Consider the following 21,413-nt stretch of genomic DNA (forward strand, 5'->3'; position numbering starts at 1 on the left):
GAACTATATGGACACCAGAATTGACCTATTCCTATATATTCGGAAACTGAAACTAATGAAAATGTTCTTAATACGTTCCAAATCAAAGTTGAAAGAAGTAGCAACTAGATCGGACGACCCGGGAATACACAATTTACAAATACAGGACATCGATCTTCTGAGAGTCATGCATGACCTAGAGATAGAAGACAATTATGATGGTAATGATCATTTACTGTTACAATCATGTGGTGTCACCAATAAACAACATGAACACAGCGGTCTAAAAAGGAAATCAAAGTTTAATCCCAATGTTCCCTTTGACAACATCGAGGCGTATAATTCAGCAGTAATTATCGAATTAAAGAAATCAAGGAAAGCATTCCAAAAATCCAAATGGGATAATCTCACGAAGAAACAACGAGAAGCCATTAAAATCCTGGAATCGGATTCCACAATCGTAATTAAGCCCTCTGACAAAGGAGGTAATGTGGTGGTGATGGATGTGGAGAAATACAGATTGGAAGCGATGCGACAGCCTATGGATGAAACCTGCTATGAACTTATTGATTGGGCCCAATATAAAAAAACTATCTCTGACTATCACAAACTCTTAAGTGATTGTTATTTCTATGGGCTCATTGATACGGATGAGTACAATTTCCTGAGAACAGACAAACCACGTATACCGTGCATTTATTTCTTACCAAAGATCCATAAACACGCCACTTTACCACCAGGGCGTCCTATAGTTTCATCCAATGGGGGACTACTTGAAAACACATCAATTTTTCTGGACTCTTTCTTATGTAAATATGTGTTTAACTTAATGTCATACTGTAAAGACAGCTCAGATTTTTTGCGCAGACTTCATGATATACAATGGGAGGATGGTTACATCATGATCAGTCTAGATGTTTGCTCTCTATATACATGCATTGACCAACAGAAAGGGGTGGCAGCATGTATGCATTTTTTAAGAAGCAGACACATAGATCTTTGGGAGCACAACAAAATGCTAGAGACGATGATGCTATTTTGTCTCCAAAATAACATCTTTCTTTTTGAAAAATCAGTGTACCGTCAGCGGTCAGGTACCGCGATGGGTACCTGTTTTGCCCCCAGCCTAGCGAACCTTTTCCTGGGTTGGTGGGAAGAACAAACAGTGTGGACAGATGAGTTGAAAACCTATACCGATCACATACTTGTATGGATCAGGTATATAGACGATCTGTTCCTGATCTGGAATGGCCCACAACATCTAGCTCATGAATTCATTGACCGATTGGGGATCAATGATTTAAATTTGCAATTTACTCATAAGATCAGTCCAACCTACTGCGAATTCTTGGATATTGCAGTTGAAATCAAAGAAAATAACATTACAACACGTCGTTTCCGGAAACAGACCGCCGGCAACACATTGTTGCACGCTGCGAGCCATCATCCAGTCCCCCTAAAACAAAGCATACCCTATGGGGAGTTGCTAAGAGCACGCCGTGCCTGTAGCACTAACACTGATTTTGCGAAAGAACAACATACTATGCTTACACGTTTTAGAGCAAGAGGATACAAAGAGGAAACCCTAGAGAGAGCCCAATTTAAAGTCAAGGATTTGAAACAACATGACATACTCTTTAAGCCCTCTAGAAGTACCACCAAAAGAATTAACACTGACAGTAATCAGTCCAATATGCCAAGAATGATAACACAATTCAGTAGGGGAGCATGGACACTCAACAAAATCATGAGGAAACACTGGAGTCTATTAATCGCAGACCCCATCATTGGTGAATCCATAGGAACCAGACCACAAATAACATACAGAAAAGCTAGGTCACTCAAGGAAAAATTGGTCCACAGCTACCGCGAAGAGGTTACTCAACCACAGTGGCTGACAATGCCCAATGGTTTCACCACTTGTGGAATGTGCAAGGCTGATCGCAATGGCATAAACTGCAAAGAATACAGTATAGGTACTAAACAAAAACGTCCTATAAAACATCAGATCAACTGCAATAGTGATTTCACTGTCTACATACTTGAGTGCCCTTGTGGCCTCCGGTATGTAGGCAGTACCAAATTACCACTAAAACTAAGGATTTTGCAGCACTTACGTGCCATTACCAACTGTGACCACAACTACCCAGTAGCACGTCACTACCATGAATTCCACAACAGTGACAACAGCAGTTTGCGATTTTTTGGAGTTGAGCGAATTCCTAAACATATTCGAGGAGGGGATCGAGAGAAAAATTTAAGAGTACTAGAGTCCAGATTTATCATAGATCTGGATTGCAAAATACCTAAAGGGTTGAATAGTGGGGAGGAACTTGCAACTCATATAGGCATATAGTCAACATCAGGATGGTCTCAAAAGTAGTATGATTACTACATTATGGTCTCTGTAGCAATATGATTATTCCCAATTTGCAGTTGGGATTTTATGTTTTTTTCAATTTACTTTTGTGATTGTTTTTATATTCACTTTTAATAAAAGATAGGGATATAGGTGTACCGAGGATGATACCACATTTCCCAATTGGGACATTACACAAGTACTTACCACAATTGTGGATGCTTCTATTGGAACTCCTTCTGGGCTTCCTAACTTCTCATCCCACCTACCCTCCTTTTCCCTTCCTCTTTCACGTATTTTCATTATATATGTCACTAACCCACCACTCCCTCATCCCTAGCATTTAGCAATGGATACTTCCGCAAATTGCCAGTCATCAACCCAGATTACCATAGAGATGCTTCATTATTGATCCCTTTGTAAATTATTAGTATCCAAACTATCTGCCCGTTACGAAACACAAAAATAGAACAGTTACGATCTCAGGGTATCATGTAATTACAAGTGAAATAGATGTCATTTTGGATCAAACATATGACCATTTCAGCCCACATTGAATTAATGATTTGTTTTTCAATTGGCACAATTGTGCAGAGTAAAGTTCTTATAATGTTGAAGATAATGGGCAGTTACCATTGATGTGTAGATATCTACTTTAATTCTACCAATAATTTAACTAAGGGGATGCTCATTTGACGTGAGGATGGAATATCCATTTAGATAGCATGCTCTCCCCTTTTTCTTATTCCCCCCCTTATCATCTGGATTTCGTGGCCTGTGCATTTGCAGTTACTGTATTATTCGATTGATTATAACAATGAATATGTTAATATTCAGTCTGCATGCCTTATGGCTTCTAGCGCAATTGGGAGCCTTGGCTATTTTAGCCTATATTCAATCAATTAATTGTTTGTATTCCTAATGGCGCAATTGCGTAGAAATTCATGAATCATGATGTATGTAATTAATAGTTACCACTTACGTTTATTTCAATTCCAACTTTATTGTTTCGAACAAACATTATGATCGTCGAACACCATTATCTATTCAAATAGCGTGCCTTTTCAAGTAAACTGCAATCTGTTCTAATGCAACTACATTTACTTTCTATTCAGAATATCATAGAATGATTATGTTAATATTATTTTATACAGCGTTTACGATGTAGCGCAATTTTGAAGTATTTTTTCCATGTCAATGAACGAGGCTTTTGTATTTCTATGGTCGGTTGGCATGCAGGAAGTAACTTGACAAAGGCATACGCCGAAACGCGTCGTCCTTCTAAAGCTATTGCACAATAAAGTTTTTGTGCGGTTTCCTGGCGTGCTGTCTTCTCATTCTTGGAATTATACAGAATACGAGACTCTGATCTCATATATATATATATATATATATCTTTTGTAAATCTGTATTTCTTACATCTATATTTTTTTCTGATATTTTTGTACTTGCCTGCATATGTATAGGGAATCGATTTTTAGCGTTCTATATTTTTTCATCGATATTTTTTACTTCTATTTTTTTTATATCAATATTCAGTCAGTGAACCCATCTTCTTCACCACTATCATCATCTTCATTTGGCATTTCATGAGCCCTACCCAGTGGGTGTTGATGGCCTCCATCCTCTGCGATGTAAGTGTTTTTCAGTTGGAGGGCATTGTTGTGGAGGATGCAGCAGGCAACGGTGATCTGACAGACCTTCCTGGGTGAGTAAAGGAGGTCTCCTTGAGTCTGGTCCAGGCATCTGAATAAGTGAATGTCACTTTCAGGAGCCCAAAAGTACACTCAACTGGCCGCCGTGTTCTTCACAAATTGAAGAGGACTTCCCCTGCTGTTGTAGGATTCCTCAGCGGGGCCGACAACCATGGCCGATTGAGATACGCTGAGGCTCCTAGATGGGAGATAGTTAGAAGCACAGAATTTAATAACACACAATCAGATCATACTACCTAACATTTCACAAGACAGAGCATAAATATAACACACTTACCTACACGCCAGGCCCTCTCCAGAAGGAGTTGTGACATCAGCTGGGGTATGGTGCTGTTCCGCAGTTTGAAACCATCATGTGCAGATCCTAGGAACTGGGCACAGATATTGGAGATGTACAAATCTGCCATGCAAACAACTTGCACGTTGATTGAATTGAAAGTGTTTCCGGTTCCGGTACACTTGCTTCCTATCGTGTGGTGATACTAGGCAAATATGGGTGGCATCAATTGATCCTATAACATGTGGGATGTGACCAAAACCATAGAAATCTGCCTTCACAGTGGCTAAATCCTGACGTCTGAGGAACTAGATGTAGCTGTCCATGTGTTTTAAGCACCTCTGTGAGGACAAGACTGAACATAGGTAGTGACATTCCACTTGAAAAAGCAACAGGAACTGGATGTAGCTGTCCGCGTGTTTTAACATTGCTGTGAGCACCTCTGTGAGGACAAGACTGAACATCGGTAGTGACATTCCACTTGAAAAAGCAACAGTGAATTGAAATGAGCCTGTGATTAGAAAATGCAAAACAGGCATGAGTTTCACTAGTGATTATACCGAATTAGGTTTATTGAGGTGAGGTCAGGCTCCAACTGATGACTGAGATCCAGGATTGGTGATTCATTTTGAACTTCTGAAAGATGTAGCACTATTGCATGCTGTGTAAGCCTGACAATGGATGGAACATTGGAGGTTGGCATCTCCTCCCTCTCCCAGGGCACCTATGTAGGAATTAAATGTAACATGAATATTGGTATCAGTTTCCAAACTTACAAAAATGTGGCATATAAGGTCAAAGTCAGGTGTTTGAAAATGTATGCATCAAGGATCAGTACACATGTTACTTCATGAATGTACAATCTGACTCGTCCACTGGTCATATACTAGCTTGTAAACACAGGGCTGGCAAATGAGTGTACACACCATCAATTAAAAGTAAAGAAACTGCACCATAGTGAGCCTTCCATGACTTGTTTACTCAGCTAATACATAGCTCAAAGCGCAGAGCACATTGGGCACATGCACAGTAATGCACTACACAGATGAAGTGTTGTACAGGAAATGACATGGTAATTGAGCCTTTTCATAGTGAAAGTCTCAGCTCTTATATGTGGTGGTGGGGTTGGTGCACTTTGGCATAACAACTACCGTCTCTGCAAATGGAAAAATGCCATTTGCAACACTTTTAACACTACCATGGTCATGGCGAGGCCTGGTCCCACTAATAGGAGAAATAGAGGCTTACCTGGTGGTGGTCGATGACCGCGCATTTGGCGGTGACATGAACGGCGGTCTCTGCCATAGGCTGACGTATCGAAAACTTGATTGCGGCAGGCCAATGACTGTGTACGTCTACGCACATGATCACATTTGCACTGCACATGTACGTTGTGATTTGAAAATACACACTTGCCTACTGACACTACTGCCATTAACACCTCCTTGCCATCAGCTGCGTGTGCAACTTCTGGGAGCAACCATGCCAGGCCAAGCAGGTGGGAGCGCCCCTGCCTCAACACCAGAAGAGCTGGAGACACTGGTTGGAGAGGTCCTTCTCCAAGAGGGCCAGCTCTATGGCTCACCAGAGGAGCAGGTAAGTTTGGCAATGTCTATGAAGGATACTGATGTCTCAACCTTGACATGTCTATGTTCAACTATGAGCTTATGAGTTCCAGAGTGAAAGTACAGATACATTTCTTTGGGGTATATTCTCACCATCTAGGTCAGAGATGTAATGGATGTTGGTGCTCTGTACATTGGCTGAAAACACTACCAATAATGATGTTGTAGTCACACTTCATGCTACCACGTGGCATGCAAATGTACATGTATGCAGAGTGTGAAGTCGAGTAAAATGGGCTTCACATGGAGATTATATTCCATCTGCCAAGGAATGGTGATGCAGCTATGCATGACTAGTGGAGGTAAAGTGTAAGGTGCAGCAGTAGTTGAATGCAGGTATGTGTATTGTCACCCAGATCTCTCAGTTCCTGTCAGTCAGCACCAACCGTTTGGCTATGTGTGACGGAACATCACAAATGCATTAAGTGAGCAACACAACATTGTTGGCATATATTGCATGACCTTTACTTTCACAAAAACCTTTTAAAAACTTGCAAATTATGATTTCATTGTGGGTACACTATATTAAGCATGCAGAAGGCTAATCCTGCCAATGATTCCTAACTACTGTGGCCCAAGATTTAGCTGAGATATATGCAGCACAGCACTGCAGCACAGTGTCCTCTTCAAACAGATCTACAGATCCAGAGATTGTTAGACATTGTGTGCTAAGACAATAGGTGGCCCTAAGACGTTTTGGTAAAGCCACCTATTGGATTGTACCTGACAGGAGCCACAGACCTGAGGGTACTTGTTATTTATCCTCATTGACAACGTGTTACACTGCCTTAGGGCAGGCCCCTCACTACCACACATGTGTTGTAACAGGCCCATGATTCGTCCACTCATTGGGCAGAGTATCTGCACTCTTGAAACATGTACTGTGTAGATAGTTGGTGTGTACAGCAGTCAGGTCCATCAATGCATCCCCAGATGTGTCACATGAAGCTAACCAAGCTTCTGTACAATGGAATGTTGATGTTTTCCCTGTTACAGTGGCTGAAAGTTCTAAATGGCTTAGCTCTGCTGCCAGGACATCGGCCAAATGATAAATTTGTCGTACACCTGTTTTACATGGAATTGTACACAGTAACACTATTGTGCAGATTCTGAGCACAATGTGTAACACATGCCAGACCTTCCATGTTGGTGCTAGTTTTTGGGATGTATCATAGTCTGTGCTAACAGTCATGTTGTGAACAGCATGTACAGAGTCACGCATCTGGTCCGTTGAAGTGCCTATACATTCATGCTGATTTTCCTCAACTCAAGCGTTCCCAATAGTGTGGAGTGGTACATGTAGTCTAAATCAACAGCACATGTGTATTGGCTCTAGCCTGAGTGTTGTAGTAAGTTTGGGATAGGCAGTAGCCAACGCAAACAGAGTTTGTTATAGTAGTCTGAAGATTAGTTTTACATTGGCTCTTTTCAGAGTGCATGTGCATCAAGGGAGACCACACATTTGTGATCTCACCAAGTTCTACTTGAACATGCTAGGTGTATACAACTTCTTTATCTGCTACACAGATGACCTCTGTCTTGCATGTCCATTCAGTCTCCTCATCTTTTGCGTCAATCCAGACCAAGGCCTATCTCAAGCAAAGACATTGGATAGCCATCACCCGTAAAATGCGGACCCTTGGAGTCTATCACCCACGCAGCGTCCACTGCAGGAAGAAGATGGAGGACCTGAGACTCAGGGCCAGGAACATCGCAGAAGTCCAGCTGGGGTAGTCCTCCCACCATTGTTGGGGTGCATGCCACAACCTGACTCCCATAATGAACCGCACTCTGGCGATGGCCTACCCGGTGCTTGATGGGCATTTGAAGGCCCAACTGCAGCTAGGAGGTGGTGAGTATTGCGCTGCTAATCTGAGTATTGCCTAAACAACTCTTCATTGTTACAGTCACCTGCAACCATATCAACCTGGAGCTTGACCTATGCTAAACCATATAGAAGAGTCACTGCATGTGTAGGCCTGGTTGAGATTGGTAACATATCTGTGTTTTACTATCATATGCAGAAGTGTTCACTACAAGATCTATGGCTCTACATAGTATGGCATCTGTGTACATCACAAGTTAATGTATGATGCAAGGTGAAAAGGACTTTTGTGGCTGGTGATGTGCATACATGTCGTGTCTCACCACAGGCAGGGGTGTGTGGACATGGATGGCTGTGTCACATATACCCATATACATAGTTTTGTGAAACACCCATGATGGTAATGTAGTTGCTATTAGATACATGGTATGAGGACTAACTGTACCGTCTAACAATGTGACGTCACATGCTGGTGAGGTGTCAGGTGACATTTATGTGGAAATATGGAGAAAACATAACTGCCTGCTGACTTGTTGGAGTCATGCGTGAGTGTGTACTGTAAGCAACATATTGGAATATTTGTACGTAAGAAAAACTTTTTGTGCTGTGATGTCCTTTCCATATTGTCTACAAGGGTAACATACACCACATGGACATGACATTTCCTGGTCTCAGCACTCTTACCTGTTGTTAAAGCTAGAAAATATGCTTTGGGGAATTGGTTGTGGTGTGCATAGCTAAATGCAGTGGGAATGTCACTAGGCGTAGGTGGTGTCAGGTCATATTGATGTATGTGATGGCATCTCAACCAAAGTTTAGCAGCATTGTCTCCAGGATACTTTGGTGTGAAACACATGGTACAAAACTATTCCTAGGCTTTCATTCAAAATTGTGAATTGTTGTGAAAGAGAGCATATAAAGTGTGAATGTGGTTGTGTGAACAGTGTGGACTGGGCACTTTCTTTGACTCATTATCCTTAGTATCACACATGTTGCAGTGAAATACCTGTATCAGGCTCACATCAGTACATAGGGAAGTGGGTTTCAGAACTATTTTGTGGCTGTAGCAAGTCCTTGTGTGGAATGGGTAGGACTGCTGTAAGCATGACCATGCTAGGTGATGTCGCTAGGTCACTGTAGTATGTTAAAAGAGTCAAAGTATACAGGGTGAAATCATGACATGAAACATACATGAAGTCTGCGTTGTGACAAGGTGACTCATGTAATAGTGGCAGACTGAGGCCAATACATCCTTGTGTGCAACTGTGTCTGCGTCATGTGACATACATTCATGTGCTACTGCTAAGGGTTTAGTCAATCAAAGCATCCTAGTAGGTGGGATTATAACAGAAAAAACATTTTGCTATGTGTACTGACGTATTCATCATGTGTGTCAATGCTACAGATTTTGACCAAGCTCATTAGTCATTTTAGAATCGACCCATTTACTATCTGTTACAGTATCTTGCTTTATCTCTTGCCTCAATAAAGGTTAACGCCCATCTGAAGCAGGGATTGCTAAAAGCCATCACCCGGAAAGTGTGGTGTACGATGGTAGAGATTAAGCAAGATATTGCAACTGATAGTAAATGGAACCATGTGGGACTCTCACATATTTATTAGACAACTAGCAGAAGCAAGAATTTCATCTTAATAAGCTACATTTGTACTCTTCGCGTGCTCAGCAGCACTTATAGGGTTATCCACAAATTAGTTTTATTCAGCAGATTATCTTCTATCCTGGTAGAATAATACACTGACTAACACAGACCACCAACACTTTGTATGGCAGGGCCGATTCACAAATGTAGTCGTCTGAGAGCAACAGTGGCACACACCAGAGCAATCTGACCTTCTGAAGGGGAAACCACTTGGCCATGTATATACACACCCTGTATCCTGGCCTGGCAGTTCGGGCTGGACTGTTCCCATTGGGCACAGGGTCAAGACTGATTTGCATATGGTTAGGTCCAAACTGGAATGGCATGGTGAGCAAACAAACGATGGATTTAGGCCCAGATCTCTGTACTGGGGTGAATGTATGACATTGTTCTGCATTCGGTTCATCAATAGTTCTTTTTGCATTTGTCACACCCTGTATCCTCCAGGCCGTTTAACAAGACCAGCAGCAGAAAGAGGTGGGAGGACATGAAACGCTGGAAGCCCAGCTGGGGAAGTCATCCCCAGGTCGTAGGAGAGCGCATCAGAACCTGACTCCTATAATTGCCTGTATCCTGGCAGTGGCCTTCCCTGAGCTTGATGGGCAGTTGAGGGCCAAATAGCAGCTACCAGGGGGTGAGCACTGTACCGAGTCTGATATTGTGCATTAACATTTTCCTTCTGTTATAGGCAGCAGTTGGCCCATCAACGGTGTAAGTGAGGAATGTCCTTAGGATTATCAGTGTGGGTGTATGTGTAGGTAGTGAGGTTGCTGCATAATCTTTGCTCAAGACGTATGTCTTGTGGTACTGATTTAGAGCTGAGTAAAGTCACCTGTCAAACTTCAGCATTGTACAGACACATTGCTGAGTAATGTTACATTTCACCTACACAATTCAAAGAGCTTTATTCGGTATGTACAACAACCATAAAAGCAGAGGCAACATCTAAAACACATGTATAAAACAGTATGATACATAAAACCATCCAATTAATTATCAAGCATGATACCTTCCTAGCAGCAATTGTTTTTTTAATAAAAGTAGCAGCATAAAACCATATTCCTGGATCATCAAGTGTAACCAATAAGTTCATAGCAGCCTGGGTTGTTCTCACATTAAATTTGAGAAACAATGGTTTCAGATAAAAACTTCTTCAAAATGAATAAAACTTGCAGAAGAGCATAAAATGTATAGTGCTTTGCTTTGATAGCCCATCACAGGGGCATGGGGTTGATGGGCATGTTTTCATAATGGGAAAGGCAACTAGGTGGTGAAATCCCATTCTAATCTCAAACTGCTGATAGAATATAATGGTGGGTTGCTTCCCTACCACTCTCTTGCGAGTCTCTATTTGGTGAGCTAAAAAAGTATCCTTGATCACCTGTTTGGATATAGTTGTCACACAGCCTGGGTCACCCTGGATCTGAAGGTTAAATAAGTTACTAAATGAGTCTCGAATATATTTGAGCCAAGGGATGCTAAAACTATTGTCCAGAAGTAAACAGTCTTTAAAGATGGTTTGAGTAAATTTAGTCTCCTCTTTCGGCCAAATGAATCTCCATAGCAATAAAGGCTGCATAGCAATCTGATCTGATAGTAGGTTAATGCCTACATCACGATGTATAATTTCGGTAGATGCTGATGAGGTGTTTTAAAAAAGAGTTTTCTTCATGCTGTAGAATCTGGTTGTATTTAAGACCCCAAACCCCGGCACCATAAAGGCCTCTGGCAACACATCTAGCCTTATATATGTCTAGCATATCCTTGATAGGATGATTACCTAGTTTATTTGCAACTCTGAAAACCCCATGGACACTCTTAACCATCTTGGAGCGCACATTAGTAAACTTGTGTAACCATTTTCGATTCCCTGAATAAGTTACTCCCAAATAACAAAAAGTATTAACAACTTCCACCTGGGAGTTCTCTATGAAAAAAGTCTTACATTTCTTGGTTTTCTAGCCACAGGCCATGACAAAAGTTTTGGCCTTATTGATCAGCAATTTCCTATTATTGATGAAAAGGCTAAAGTTATCCATTAGTCGTTGTAAACCAACTGGGGTTCTGGAGAGCAGTACCACATCGTCTGCATATAGTAAATCAGGTACGGAATTGCCAGCAATTAGTGGAGCGTCTGCCTGGACCGACCTAAGGGCTTTGTCGACTTCATTTATAGATAAAGTAAAAAGAAGTGGTGCCAAGACACAACCCTGGCGAATCTTCACAAGAAAGCAGAACCCCACAGTCTACACTAGATTAATTTCATTAGGCCCAAAGAGTTGGGTCAACTTGATAAGAGAAGCCAAGGGCCAGGACAGACAAGCTCGATAAATAAAAAGCGCACTTTATTCGGATCACAATGTTCAAAGTGATAATTTATACATACAAAATGAATGATGAGCGCTATTGCATGCAGATTATTTTTAAATCAATAAACATAAGGTCCCACACAAAACGACAAACATACAAACACTCATTCGGACAACAAAGTCTTTTTCAGAGCAAATAGATACGAATATACTCATAACATACATAAAATTGTCAATAAAGTTAAAAAGCGCATCAAAAGGGTAGAAGTTCAAAAAAGGTAACAATTCAGACTGGCTCGTGCATAAACAGTTCATAGAGATAAGTTGTTTCTTTCAATGAACACGAGAGTGCAGAAGCCAACGCACGTTTCGGTGTAAGCTAATAATAATAATAATAATAATACTGATATTTGTAAAGCGCGAACAGCTACCTCACGAGGAGGTGTCCCGGCGCTATAGACCGCTGGAGAACCCGTCCTGGCTATCCCTGTGAGATGGTCCCTTTCTGGGTATCTCCAAGGTGAAACCAGGCATCCCCAGCGTCTGTGGGGGGCCGTTGTAGAGATGAGGCAAGCTTAATGCCCAGAGTTGCCGAGTGTGTTCCTGGTTAGAGTAGGTACCGAGGCGAGAATTATCGAGTCCGTTTTGACCCTGGTCCACAACCCTGCCGCGTCAGGAATTGAACCTTGGTCCCTGGCCAATTCTCTGCTTACGGGTCTGCCGCCTCTAACCAGTGAGCCACACCTCCATCAGGGCAACGGCGATGTAAGGTGTGTGGGACAAACACAGAGGTAGCCGTTCCATCAACAGCACTCTTTACATATTGGTTCTTCTATATGATATGGGGAAAACACTAGGCAAGCATCAGATAAGGCACATCAGTTCCAGGTTAGGTTCCAATCAGGGATGGTCGGAGTTCTGAAGACGGTAATGAGATCAGTCCCGTAAGGGTAGCCTGGGGTCAGGTCAAAGAATATATCTAAGGCTATCCGAGTACTATACAAACGATGTTTCAGACAAATAGTGGGCCATTTATCGAGAGCAGTATGTTTAAAGAATCAACGTGGACATGTCATCGTAAATGCGGTACGACATGAGGGGGTGGGTCCACGGGATGAAAGGTCGTTAGGGAACGCAAATTTCAGGCACAAGGATAGCACAAATACTGGAAACAACCCTGGCGAATACCTCGTTTGACCTCATAATGTGGTGTACACTCCCCACGCTGTCCATATCGCACCTTGCAGGAGAGTTTCTCGTACAACCTTGCTAGGAAGAAAACTATTTCTTTGGGAGCCCCTAAATTAAGCAAGGTTGGCTTAGAATGGTCAACAAGGTCAAACGCACTGCTAAGATCTGAAAAACAGAGGTATAATCTTCCTTGTTTAGCGTGCGTATATTTGCCTATCAAGAGTTCTAAGTTAATGCATTGCTCAAGGGTTCCCAACTCTTTTCTAAAACCATGTTGGACTGGTGAGAGTATCTTGTTTTCAGTTGCCCAATTTTCAAGTCTCACCAATAGGATTCTGCTCATCACTTTAATGGATGAGTCCAGGAGCAAAATTAGGCGATAATTTTTTGCTTCGGTTTTAGTACCTTTTTTTAAAAATAGGGATTAATATCACGGATTGGCCCCATGATGATGGTATATGCTCCGTCACAGCTAAGTTAAAAACCATCTGGGCCTGGTGCTTTACCACCCCTACTTCCAATCAAACCATCCTGGACTTCATCGATGGAAATATCTAGGGGCAGCATCGGCCACTTACTTCCTACTATACTTTGCTGCTCAAATATATCGGGAACAGGATGATTAAAAATCCTAGAAAGGTGACTCACCCATGCATCACAGGTGACATGAGTAATTCTGGAAAAGAATCCCTCTTCAGGAACGGTAAACTGATAATCTCAGTATTTCTAGGTTTACAACCCAGAGCGTGTTTAAGTTGGCTTAAGGCCTTGGTACAAGTATGGTCAAACCATCCTCAATTATGTCTGCTATTTTCCCTGAAGGGTGCAGTCAGTATCCCCTCGATTATCACATTAATTTTTCCAAAGTTAGCTAACAACTGGGAGGGATTAACATCCTCATTGAGGCAATAACAAATCTCTGTATCACATTTGGTAACAATTTCCTGTAAGATTTTTGCAGGTTCCACACCAACCCATTTGATACGTGTCCCGTTGGGCCTAATGGGAGCAATACTAGTAATAAGATCTTGATTAGCTACCGTTTTTATTCCCCAAACTAAAGTTGACATAGAAATATGATTATGGTCACTCAATACCTGCTCAGTGATCCACGGAGTAGAACACAAATGGCTGCTGCTGGCTGAGATAAGCATATGGTCAATAGTAGAAACAGCATTTCTGCCAGTAAAGGTTGTTAGAAGCCCACCATTGATATTCCGTGCACACTGAAGCAATTCAAGGTCGTATTTAGCCATCAATAAATTAAGGACTCTGCCATAATCATTGTGTGCCAAATGCATACTTTCATCATCCTCACCATACATGTTCCCACAGACTTTAGTCATCGACAATGGACAGGACTGGATATCCAAATTCCCCACCCAAATTAAACAATATTAGTCTTAGTAGTACTTAACAATTTACCAAGCCCAGTGTCCAACTCTAAAACCAAGTTACTGCGAGTTGAAAGGAACACGTTATTGTAGTAATTGATCATGACTACATCCCTGTTGTCTTTGCAATTTAACTAAAAATCTGTGAGTGTGTTCCTATAGTAATGATTTTTTTAATAGTAATAGCAGATAACTTTTTTTAAATAAGAGTCAGGAGTCCCCCCTCGGCCCTACCAGCTGGTGAGGGCACTGCCTGGAGCCAATGTGAAGAGAACCCTTCTACATATACCGGTTCGGTACACCACGTCTCTCTTAGAGGCAAATTATATTGAGATCACTGGTAATTAAATCCTGCCATTCTGATGAATCCTGTTTACCCCTTAAGCTTGCAACATTCCAGGTGGCAATCGTGTAGCCATTCTCAAGTAGTTTCCCTGAGTTTATACGAGTGTACTTGCTATTGCTTCTTTTGACTGGACCTACTGGTGGAGCCTCTATAGAAACACACTCGGAGTCCAAGGTATCGTTAGGTATGGTCTGGGACGGGACACTTATAGGTAGGCCCCCTGCATCTTTGACTACTACCTTTCCCTGTATGATAAGGCTCAAATCTAGAATGGCTAATATCCTTATGTCAGTCATTTTCTTGGAGAGTACTCAAGGCCTGAAATCTATTTGAAACTAGTAAATCCTGGTGGGGTTGGATTACCAGGGCTGGATTCATTGGGGGTTTTGATCCCTGTGTTGTGCGACTCTTAAATGCCTGTAGAAGAAACCAAGTGGTAACACTGTCCTAATTGGGTCAAATTGAGATTTTGGGGGGCTTTAAATAATGTATTTCTAGCCAAACTTGGGGTTCTAAAATTGATGATAATGCAGTCTTCTTGAGACACTTCCGTAAGGGGGCAATCCAATCTACTCTTTGTGTCACTAGAGTCTGGTTAGCTCCTGTCACCAGTAAACCACAGTTCTTGTCAAGCCAGTGTACTACTCTGTTCTTCAGTGTGTCATGACTCTCCAGTTGTCCTGGTAGCAGGGGAGGCACGTTCACCAGAACGGCAACGTATGGGCAGCACTCAGGGGGCAAATAAATAGAAATGTCAGCTCTCTTTTCTTGGGTTATGTAGTGATATGCCTTATTATATGTGTGCTTGGGTGTTCCCCATCCATCCTATCCAATCTAGTCCCTTTAACTAGTCGTGGTTTATTAGTTGAACTCTGCTGACTTGGGCAGATATGGTTTGCTAATACATTGTTACCGCTAGTGTGCACTCAGCTTGCTATGTAATTTCGCCCCCTGACATGTTCTTTACCTGTTCCTTTGTTGATTCCAGTAGCAATGGGGGTAGTTATCTTGGGCACAGGTTCGTCTTCCCCTCCCCTGATGACCTCCCTTTTTGCCCCGGCACTAGTGCAACTGTCCCTCAATAGGTCATAGATCTGGACAGATTATCAATTTTCTCATAAACCGGTCTAAGCAGCACCTTGACCTTAGATAAAATTATAGCTATTATTAGTGTTGTTTGTGGGTTAGCAGTGGTTTCTTGGTTGTCTAGGCTATCATATTTAGGATCTTTAGGGGTCTGTATAGGGCCTTTCTTTCCTTTGGGATTGCCCACCAACATTTGTCTCTTCTTAAACCCTCTCTTCCTCTTAGGGGATGGCGATCTATCAGATATACGTAGGCGGGAGGAATCAGATGGAAGAGGCAAATCGTGTTCAGGATCTGATGCAATAACAGGGGGTCTAGGTGTTCCATAGGGCACAGTAGTGACAGCTTCTGCAGATTGTGTTAGCTCTTCTGGTAGGGATCCGCTACTGTTACCTATCTGTTCCCCTACCATTATGTCGGGACCCAAGGATAGACGGTGTTCTGTCCTATCAATTTCATCGATGATTGCACTAACTGCTCGAACTAGAAATGAATCAATTGTAGTGCGCGGGTTATCAATTGTAGCTTTTTGAATCTTGCGTTTGACCATGGTGGCTTCCCAATATCTCAAGCAATATTTAATTATACAATATAAGCTAGTAGTGATCTATAATACAATACACAATCAATATCAATATAAAGTGCCAAGTGCAAAAATTCTAGTGCTAGTATCAAAGTGCAAGGTGCTAAGGCGTTGTACGAAGTGCAATACCCAATACAGTGCAAATGAGCAAGGAGGTATGTCCAGTATGTAACATGCAAGACAATAAGATGTTATAAGGACACACAAATATTTAAAACACAACTGAGCCCTTTAGAATTGTTCTCTATTATTATAGGTATTCCGTTAAAAGGGGCAGTAAAAGATTAAGTTAGAAAACCAGGACTTATGCTGAATTGTCACAAAAACCTCCTTAACACAGACTCCTGGATGGCCAAAGTACGTTGTATATGATATGGGTACTCCTCTCTTCTGTACACCGTTAAAATAAATGGAGGTACTGTGTTACATAAGATTAGAGTCTCTCACCATTTTTGCCAGGCAAAAAGTTTTAGAATTTCAAAACCTGTTTGTCAGGGGTAGTACCTGCGGTTCCTTTATGTCCACGGTGTCTACGGTGATCCTTGAAGGAGCTGAACCAATGGGGGTGGTCCAGCCCGGCCTCAGACGTCCACGGACGGGTGCAGATGGGCCCACCCTTGGCCCGGGCATGCCCGCGCACCTCCCACGCTGTGGGAGCCACTAGCAGGTTTAAAAGTGCCTCCTGGCGCTGTGTGGGGATGCTGGTGCTGACGTGGGCGGCTGCATGCTGAGCTGCACAGGGACACCACAAGGGACGCTGGGGAATGTAGTCTCTGCTCCCAGCTTCCTGACTTACAGCCCCCAACGGAGGGCAAACAGCAAAGCTGGAGGGCGTCCCTTCACCTGCACATGATTGATGTTGTGTGTATCAGCTGTCCCACACAGACCACATGTCTTCTTTGAGTCAGGAGTGATGCTCCCCCAATACTGTGTATCTTGTCCCTGGGATCAGTTACATGTGACATGGCATACAGTGCATATAGGATGTAGAGAATGAGCCATACTAGGTCTTGGTAAGTGGAGGTATGTACAGCATTGTGACATGACAAACAACAGTGGTCCTATCTGTATGTATGCCTACATGATGGCATGTGTAGGTAGTTATTTTTGGTGATACCATCTGCACAAGCACATGACCCATGATGTAAGAGTGTACATACTTAAGGGCTGAGAGTTCTCCACATTTGTATGTGTTGGCCAATGTATAAAGGTAAAATGTTCATTTATGATGGGTATTCAGGTGATGTGTACACACAGACAGAAGTGTGTCGACAAGGTAGGGTTTGTTAGGCATACGTAGAGATAATGGTCAATCTAATTAGCCATCTTCTTCTATTGACACTATGTATATGATGCAACACAAAAAGATGATGGATGGATGGTTGAACATTGTCAAACATTCACCCCCAGTCACAGATCTGGGTTTAATCCATCCTTATTTTGCTCATCAAGCCATTCCAGTTTGGACCCAGCCATATGCAAATCAGCCTTGACCCTGTTCCCCATAGGAACAGTCCAGCCCGAAGTGCCAGGCCCGGTCCTCCCTGGACTGGAAAACAAGAATCCTGGGACTGGTGTTGGGGCATCACCCCATATCAGCCAGGCTAGCTTGAAACTGGTGGCGTAGTGAGCATGGGACCGACATCTGGGCATACCCTTCACACTTAGGGTGAAAATGCAACACAAAAAGATGATGGACGGAATGTTGAACATTGTCAAACATTCACTCCCCAGTCACAGATCTGGGTTTAATATATCGCTAGTTTTCTCACCATGCCATTCCAGTTTGGACCCAGCTATATGCAAATCAGCCTTGACCCTGTTCCCCATGGTACCAGTCCAGCCTCAACTGTTAGGCCAGGTCCTCCCTGGACTGAAAAACAAGCATCCTGGGGCTGGTTCCGGGGCATCATCCCTCATCAGCCAGGCTAGCTTGAAATCCGTGGCATAGTGAGCATGGGACCCACGTCTCTCTCTATGTACATTATAAGTGACCTTGTCAGTGGAGTGATATTTGCCCATTTGATGATGTAATTTTTGGGATATATTTGCACAATGAGTTAACACAGATGTCCTACATCTATTTCCACTTTCTTTTCAGCATCAACTGAGTCAGCCAGAGGTGATGGCGCTGGTGATGTTGGGGATGCAGGTGGCCACGGAGGCCACAGTCAGGATACTGACACCAATGGAGTCAGTGGCCCTGATGGTGAGGATGCAGCATATTTCTCTACTGAGTTGGACTCCAGTGGCAGCTCTTTTGTGGTGGATGATTCCCCAGTTCCTGTGTCCACACCAACCTTGTCCGCCACCTCCCCTTCAATCTCCACCTCCCCACGTGCTCCCCACCAAGTTGTCCAGTTCCGCTTCTATAAGGAGCGGGACATCTCCTTTGGTTTAGGCACCTCATCCCCTGCCCATGTGGCCACAGATTCCCTCAGTGAGAAGGCTATTGACCTCCTGCGGCAGATCTCTGTTGGGCAGGATGCACTGCTGAATGCCGTTTAGGAGCAGTCCAACCTGATGGCGCAAATGCTGGTGTTCCTGGAAGGCATTCACAGTAATATGTCTGCCCTAAAGAGCAATGGCACGTTTTATTTTTTGTTTGCTGTCTCTGAGCCAGCTTATGCATGGAGAGGCATGGGAGTGGCGCGGAGGAGCGCTTGTGCACTCTACAACTACGCATATGTGTGTGGTCGGCCATCGCAGGCCAACCAAAACACACATGCGCATTTAGGTTTCTCCAGCCCGGCTGCATTCAGCAGCCAGGCTGGAGAAACCCTACATACTCCATCACTTGAGCGGAGCGTCATCCCTGCTCAGGCCAATTCCTGAGCAGCTTTGCAGCATCGGGATTGGATGGGAGTCTGTCACAGGGGCTGCTATGACCAGGAAGAGGCCAGCAGGAGTGATGCAATGCGAGATGCGGCTGGTGGAGTCAGGAAAGTTTTAAACATTGTTTTAATTAACACATGCCTCGTGTGCTCTCCCCATGTGCTCTCCCCATGAACTCCCACCACCCGCTACACCACCCTTTGTTAGTGGCAGCCGCCACTGCTACAGAGACCGTTTCAGACTCAGGACTTCTCACTGAATGAATGAATGAAATATTATTTATAATGCGCAGCTAGGCCCAGTGGGCGTCAAGGCGCCTAAACCAAAATATATAGCTGATAGCAGACAGAAACAGAACCTACTGGTATGCCTTAATAAAGAGCCAAGTTTTCAAGGACTTCCTAAAGAGATCAAGGGAAGGAAGTCGTTTGATTTCAAGGGGGAGTGAGTTCCACATGAGAGGTGCCAATATGGAAAAAGCTTTGGACCCCCATCTAGCCTTCTTGGCTCTGGGGATTACCAGTTGGTATTGCTCGCTGGAACGTAAATATCTACTCGGAACATATCTGGTGAGTAATGAACCAAGAGCATCAGCCGAGCCTGCAGTTAGAGCCTTAAATGTAAGGCAAAGAAGTTTAAAGGTGATCCTTGACGGAATGGGAAGCCAATGGAGGTTCTTCCTCGCTAAGGTCATTGATGACAACCAGGGCAAAGCGAGGGCAAACCGCGCTGCAGCGTTCTGTACGACCTGTAGACGCTGGAGCAAGCCCTTGTTGGCCCCGGCGTACACAGAGTTACAGTAATCAAGCCTTGAGCCAACAAGGGCGATCACCACCTGTTTCCGCGCCTGTGGGGACAGATAATTCACAATCCTTTTTAGGGTCTTGATGACCCCCCAACAGGTCGCCACCGTTCTATTCACCTGTAGCTCCATGGAGAGCTGGGTGTCAAAGATGACTCCTAGGTTTCTAGCAGATTTGGTAGGTATAGGGCAGCTGCCTAAAGAAGGGGGCCACCAGTCATCTGACCATATGTCCTGGTCCTTGCCAAAGACCAGGACCTCTGTCTTGTCCCCATTCAACTTTAGGGAGTTGGAAACCATCCAGTCTGCAACAAGTTGCATGCAGGCCCTAAAGTTGGAGGCAGTTTTACTGACAGAGTGGGTCAGGGATACCATAATCTGCGTGTCGTCCGCATACGACACTACCTCCATCCCCTGAGATCTTACAAGTCTTGCAAGGGGGGCCACATAGATGTTAAACAGGGTCGGACTCAATGCCGACCCCTGTGGCACCCCACATTGCAACGACTTGACAGGGGAGAGGTATTCACCTAGCATGACACGTTGCTCTCGATGTTGTAAAAAGGAGCTAATGAGACTGAGCGCTGAACCGACTACCCCTGCCTCCCTTAACCTAGATGTTAAAGTCAGGGGAGACAGGGTGTCGAAAGCTGCTGAAAGATCAAGCAGCACCAGTACGGAGGTAAGACCCAAATCTACTTTTCTGCGGATGTTATCCATGACTTTTGTCAATGCAGACTCCGTGCTATGTAGCTTTCTAAAGCCGTGTTGGGACCCATCCAAGAAGCCAGAGGCGTCGAGGAAGTTCGAGAGATGGAAGTTCAAGTGGGTCTCCAACATCTTAGCAGGGGCTGGCAGCAGAGAGATGGGTCTAAAATTTTTCAGCACTCCAGGGTCCAAGGTGGTCTTTTTCAAAAGCGGCTTTACGATGGCTCTCTTCCAAAGTGATGGAAAAATGCCCTGTTCCAAGGCTCCATTCATTACCTCAAGCATCGGAGGAAGAATGATTTCTCTGCAGTTTTTAAGCACCTTGAGGGGCAGTGGGTCAAGGGGAGATGAAGATTTAGTTTTATCTAGCAGGCTATTAAGATCTTCTAGTGTAAGAGCCGGGAAATGTGCAAGGGACTGAGGGGAATCTACATTCCAGGCCTCCAATCGTGTGATTTGCACGAAATCTTCCAAACTGAGTAAGTTCCTCTGTGTCTTTAGGGCTATGTAAATATCGTCTATCTTTGTATAAAAGAAATTCGATATATCATCACATAGCTCCTGAGAAGCAACTACTGGGTCAGGAACCTGAAGGGAGCAAAGGGAGTCTACAATTTTAAAAAGCTCTCTGGAAGATGTTAACGAACAGGTTAAGTTAGAAAAATAGTCCTGTTTTTCCTTAATGATTCGCTTTCTATACTCCCGAACTAGACTCTTA

General features: G+C 43.4%; 1 protein-coding gene across 2 annotated transcripts in view; it reads left to right on the forward strand.

The window, feature by feature from the left end:
• The first annotated feature begins 4,947 nt into the window (after window positions 1–4,947).
• The window catches only part of LOC146802356 (uncharacterized), a 35,515-nt gene continuing 19,049 nt past the window's right edge, over window positions 4,948–21,413 (forward strand). Inside the window, exons 1-3 of one of the 2 annotated variants that reach the window (XM_085621940.1) lie at window positions 4,948–5,926; window positions 7,537–7,807; window positions 18,452–18,559. In XM_085621940.1, coding sequence (XP_085478066.1) covers window positions 7,735–7,807; window positions 18,452–18,559 — 181 coding nt within the window. In that variant the 5' untranslated portion in view covers window positions 4,948–5,926; window positions 7,537–7,734. Of the gene's footprint in view, window positions 5,927–7,435; window positions 7,808–18,451; window positions 18,560–21,413 lie in introns of those variants that run through there. The other variant, XM_085621941.1, reaches the window with a different exon arrangement.

Source organism: Triturus cristatus, chromosome 8 (assembly GCF_964204655.1).
Source record: "Triturus cristatus chromosome 8, aTriCri1.1, whole genome shotgun sequence".
NCBI lineage: Eukaryota > Metazoa > Chordata > Amphibia > Caudata > Salamandridae > Triturus > Triturus cristatus.